Source organism: Syzygium oleosum, unplaced genomic scaffold, assembly GCF_021117445.2.
Source record: "Syzygium oleosum isolate NSW1041296 unplaced genomic scaffold, Sole_v2.1 Sole_v2.03, whole genome shotgun sequence".
Lineage (NCBI taxonomy): Eukaryota > Viridiplantae > Streptophyta > Magnoliopsida > Myrtales > Myrtaceae > Syzygium > Syzygium oleosum.
The window spans coordinates 13,320,471-13,326,161 of NW_026607487.1; the positions used below are offsets into that span (position 1 = coordinate 13,320,471).

The 5,691-nt window shown below is 40.3% G+C and overlaps 1 protein-coding gene across 1 annotated transcript; it reads right to left on the reverse strand.

Annotated features, from left to right (window-relative positions):
- Positions 1 to 975: 975 nt before the first annotated feature.
- Positions 976 to 5,184, reverse strand: LOC130137704 (MLP-like protein 43). The gene is made up of 3 exons (XM_056309636.1): positions 5,166 to 5,184; positions 3,555 to 3,800; positions 976 to 1,511 (listed from the first exon to the last, which is right to left on the reverse strand). The coding sequence occupies exons 1-3, from the start codon at positions 5,182 to 5,184 to the stop codon at positions 1,237 to 1,239; spliced, it is 540 nt and encodes a 179-aa protein (XP_056165611.1). The 3' UTR covers positions 976 to 1,236.
- Positions 5,185 to 5,691: the final 507 nt, after the last annotated feature.

The window sequence follows — 5,691 nt, forward strand, 5'->3', positions numbered from 1 at the left end:
GAGATGTTTGTTAAACAAATAGAGCATTGTCATAGGGACTCGATTTAAATCCAAGGCGTTCCATGGTAGAGCTGAACTTAGAATACTACGCACAAGGAGCCTGCTGCAGTCCATATAATGCTCGACGTAATCGGCACACTTTGTCAAAAGTAGTGTATCCAGGAGGAGGTTCCATATATACTTCCTTAGTAAGATCGCCATTGAGAAGAGCATTTTTAACATCAATTTGGAACAGAGGCTATCGCTTAATAGAGGTGATAGCAAGAAGGCTTTGAACAAACAAAAATATGAGAGATACTCAGAATTAGACAATATATTACTAAAATGGAGAACATAGACCTCTTCTGTAATTTTTTTTGAAGTACTTATTAAAGAAGAATAATGCTAGAATAAAAGAGAAACTAGCTCGCCTCTTGGACAAGTTCAGGCGCCTGAGTATTGTAAACAAGAGTAGTAAAAATGTTTATCCGAGATCAACAATTCGAGGTGAATTCTCATATAATTCAAAGTTATATAGAAAATATACTGCGAATTTCATACGTTTTCAAAAGTGGATTCCATCACGTCTAGGGCACGATTAGAATTACAAGATTAGTCCCCGTCTCATCGTCATATCGTTTAACTAAATACTAGAAATGTCAATCTCAGATCTTTGAAATGATATCTACAGATTATGGATTAACAACATTAACACCAAGGTAAAAGCTACAGCGGGTTAACACTTAATAGTCGAAGTTCTTTACGGAAATAAAACTTAGTGGATTAGGACATAAATTGCTGATTTACAAACTATGAAAAATCGACAGTCTCATTAAAGTATCGGTAAGTTACCAACAAATTACCTGCAGAAAAAATTAATCAGTTATTTTTTTTATCTACAGGATTTTTGCACTTATCTACACTTATTGAAATTAATCGAAATCGGAAAAAAGAATTGGCATTTCTAAACCGCAATCACTTGACAATGCATTCAACTTTAAATAAGAAGGAGCCAAACAATTTTGAAGCCATTTCACAAGTCTTACAGAATTCACATGGAACACAGTTTTCTCGAACACAAACATAGGAACACAGACAATGACACAGACATGGCGTCTTTCGACGTATATTTATTCACCAATAACCACACCAAGAAGTTTACTTTGGCCCTGCAAGACAAGCACATGAACATATCCACACACAAACGCACAAAAGACACACAGAGATATCATTTGTCCCTAAGAACACGCGAATCGCTCACGCTCTGTTGATGAGATAAGCATCCGTGTCCTTAGTGAGCGTGGCTTCGAGATCTATGTAAGCATTAGGGTCGGCGACGTCTTCGTTCAACTTCTCGTAGTCTAGAGTCCACTTTACTAAACTTTCACGGCCGTCGCTTTTCGCAGTCGTCTTGACTATAGCCTTGAAGGTCTTGAACTCTTCCATGAGATCGCCTTCTATTACGTTGAAGGTGAGTACCTTGTTTGCATCGTCCACCTCAACCTTCTCCTTGGCCGTCAATGCCTTCCCTTCTGCATATTAAAGTTCGTCGAGTAACAACCATTTACTAATACAACAATGTTTTCCACTTTTTTAAGAATATATTCAGCCGCAAAGATTTTTCAGGAAAACACCTTCACAAAATATTCTTTTCACAAGCAGCTTATTATAGTCCTAACACATACAAGTCTTGAAATTGGACATCTACTAGATAGACATATTTCTCAATAAAGAGAAATTTCTACATGAATCTAGTACATCCACTAAATTGAATCTAGCCCATTAAAGATGGTGGGTTCCATTAGACGTGATGGTTTTGATTCAGTTTAACCTATGTAATAAGTTCATTGAACTATTACTCCTTAAGAACAGGAGTGCTTAGGGGAAGGGGGGAGGGGGGAGATAGTTTTTGCTAAGATTGGGTTAACATGACGTGACAAGCTCTTGTTTTATGGCTCATGTGATAAGTTCTTGTTGGGTGCCTGGCTATGGCCTCTTTATCGAATGCTGACCACTTACAGTTTGTCATACCATTTCATAAACCGATTCTACGATATCAGTCTTAATAACATTAGCATTTGCTCAAATGGAGCACTTTGAGGGTAAATGATCCAAAACTAGACTCCTTGTGCACATGTTTGGTGGATGAAATCTCGGGCAGTGAAATCAAAATATAACATAGTACGCGCTAAGGGAAAAGTGCCAAAAAATTCCTAAACCTTTTGCATTAGTGCCAATTTAGTCCTAAACCTTTTTTTGGTGTCAATTCAGTCCTAAACCTTTTGTATTGGTACCAATTTAGTCCTAAACCTTTTTTTGGTGCCAATTCAGTCCTAAACCTTTTGTATTGGTGCCAATTTAGTCCTAAACCTTTTTTTGGTGACAATTAAGTCCTAAACCTTTTAAATTGATGCCAATTCAGTCCTAAACCTTTTGTTTTTGTGCCAATTTAGTCCTTCTAGCTAATTTTGACCTGAATTTGCCGACGTGGACGCATGCCGGCCAGCGGCCGGTCACCGGCGCCGACGTGGAAAACTTTAGTAATATTTTAATATTTTTTTGAATTTTTATTTTTTTTCCTTTTTTTTCCACTTTTTTATTTTTGGTCTTCCCTCCTTCCTCTGGCCGGTCGCCGGTCCGGCAACCGGCCAGACGCCAGAGGCCGGCGAGCTCGACCTCGCCGGCCACTGGCGAGGGCGGCCTCGCCGGCGAGGGCGAGCCTCGCCTTGGTCGGGCGAGCCTCGCCTTGGTCGGGCGAGCCTCGCCTTGGTCGGGCGAGGCCCGACCTCGCCGGAGGTCGGGCCTCGCCCGACCATGGTGAGGCTCGAGCCCTCGCCGGAGGTCGGGCCTCGCCCGACCATGGTGAGGCTCGAGCCCTCGCCGGAGGCCGCGGCGAGAGCGAGCCTCGCCATGGTCGGGCGAGGCCCGACCTCGCCGGATATGGCGAGGTCGAGCCTTGCCCGGCCGACCTCGCCGGATCCGGCGAGGTCGGGCCTCGCCCGACCATGGCGAGGCTCGAGCCCTCGCCGGAGGCCGCGACGAGGCCCGACCTCGCCGGATCTAGCGAGGTCGAGCTCGCCGGCCTCTGGCCTCTAGTCCGGCGACTGGTCAGAGGAAGGAGGGAAGACAAAAAAAAAAAGTGGAAAAAAAGGAAAAAAAATAAAAATTCAAAAAAATATTAAAATATTACTAAAGTTTTTCACGTCGCCGCCACGTCGGCGCCGGTGGCCGGCCGCCGGCAGGCAGGCGTCCACGTTGGCAAATTTCGGTCAAAATTGGCCGGAAGGACTAAATTGGCACAAAAACAAAAGGTTTAGGACTGAATTGGCACCAATTTAAAAGGTTTAGGACTTAATTGACACCAAAAAAAGGTTTAGGACTAAATTGGCACCAATGCAAAAGGTTTAGGACTGAATTGGCACAAAAAAAGGTTTATGACTAAATTGGCACTAATACAAAAGGTTTATGACTTTTTTGGCACTTTTACCTACGCGCTAATGACAACAACGACGCCAACAGAAGAAAAAAAAACATAACAAGTCACTCAGTCGATGGCGAGGCGATGCAGTACTCACCCAGGGTGTAGTTCCAGAGCTTGACGGCGTCCTCCGAGTGCCATTCGCCTTCATGGAGCTGAACGTTTTGTACCGCATCGCTTGCATTCGGCAGGTGGTAAACCTGGTTCCTCCAGACGTTGTAGAACTCATCGGCCGACGACTGAATCTCTACTTCAATCTCTAGCTTCCCCTCCAAACCCGTCGTCTCTCTCCTGATGAAACGAATAAATTCACTCAACAGAGAAACCCAAACCCCAGTAAAAGCTACAATTCAAGAACCGAAGACCAATTCGACCAAAAAAAAAAAAGAACCGAAGACCAAGGTTGTCTCGTTTCACTTGTAAGAACAGAAGGCTAGTTCGCTTGACCTTTATATGGAGATCAAGATGCAACCCTAACAGTATTTGAACATCACTACCCGCGTGGCCATCATTTTAATCAAAGCTTATCGTTTACTAGATCGACATGTGGGAGGAATTGACTTTTGGGGAAGGTATCCATTAAATTAGTTTCGTAAGCAAGAGGGGCATTGTTTCTCCAGCTTCAATAATTGAGGAGAGTTGTCATCAATTATTCGATTGCTTGATTGATAGCCAATATAGGTTAGAAAACAGATACTAGCTTCATCTTGTAACCACACGAATTTAAAATTAGATATTCTCTCCACTTGATCCTCCACGACTCGTCAGCTTTGATATAGATTAAGAACTAAGTCCATCATACTTGAGTAGTTTCCGTACTTAGTAGATATTTCTTTAATTAGAGATAAACATGTTAATGTCTAAATATTCAATTGCAATGCTGACATGATGGAGATTACATAGTTGATTGACGGATATCCTGCGCTAAAAGTATTTTGACATTTAGTACAAAAGATTTGAATTGATTAATGAAATGATATAAGCCGAGAGTGTAAAAGGAACCCCTCATGTAAGTCTTCCTTATTGAAAATATGTTCTCGAGTTTGAGCATGAAGGAGGAGCTTTCCTAATTCAAGTAGATTTCCTAGTTGGAGAAGGTTTCATATTTTGGATCTAATTATTGCTTATATATAAGAATTGGATGTTCTTTTTGAAGAGTATCCAAGATACAACTTCTTGTTAATTACACATGAAGATATCTAAGAGTTTTGAAGCCAATAAATCTTGCGGTAAGATTTGTGAATTCTTTTATGAGATTAAAGATTATTTTGTGAGGATTTGTAGAGACTAAATATGAGTTATTGGGTGTAATTAGGGGATATGAAATACTAAAGAGTGTTTAGTGACTCGAGTGTGATTGTAATCTCATTTGTATCGCTTGATCAATAAGTAAAATTTTTTTGTGCTCTCCCTATAGCTGTAGGTCACATCGATCGAACCACATAAATTCAGTGTCCTACTTATTTTATTTTACTAACTATTTTATTGTTTGATCACTTGCTTCAGCAACAAGGACTACCTGTGCCATCATTTTGGTTAAAGCTTATCGTTTACTAGATCGACATATGGGAGGAATTTTTTCTTGGGGAAGGTATCCATTGAATTAGTTTTGTAAACAGGAGTGGCATTGTTTCTCTAGCTTCAATTATTGAGTAAACTTGTCATCAATTAGTGCGGATATAGGAAAGAAGATCCTAGCTTAATATACTCTCCACTTGATCCTCCATGACTCGTCATCATATCTTTGATATAGATTAAGAACTAAGTCAATCATATTAGAGCAGTTTCCCTTACTAGTATATATTTCTTTAATCAGAGATAATAAGCTAACAAACACGCAACAACGTCAAAAATTTGTTAATGTTCAAATATTCAATTTCAATGCTAACGTGATGGAGAATTACATAGTTAATTAACGGAAATCCCATGCTAAAAGTATTTTGACATTTAGTACAAGAAGGAAAATATGAGATTTGAATTGATTAATGAAATGATATAAGATGAGAGTAATCTAGTTTAGTTTTAGAAAGTGTAAAAGCTCTATAATATAATTGTATTAGAACCTCTCGTGTAAGTCTTCCGACCCAAATTAAAACACAAACAAGGGGGGAAGAACAGCATTGGTGCCAAAAGTTGTGTACGGAGCTCACTTTGGTGCCAAAAGTTTCATTTGGATCATTTAAGTGCCAAAAATTTTGAAAAACGATAACTTAAGTGCCACTTCGCCGAAAATC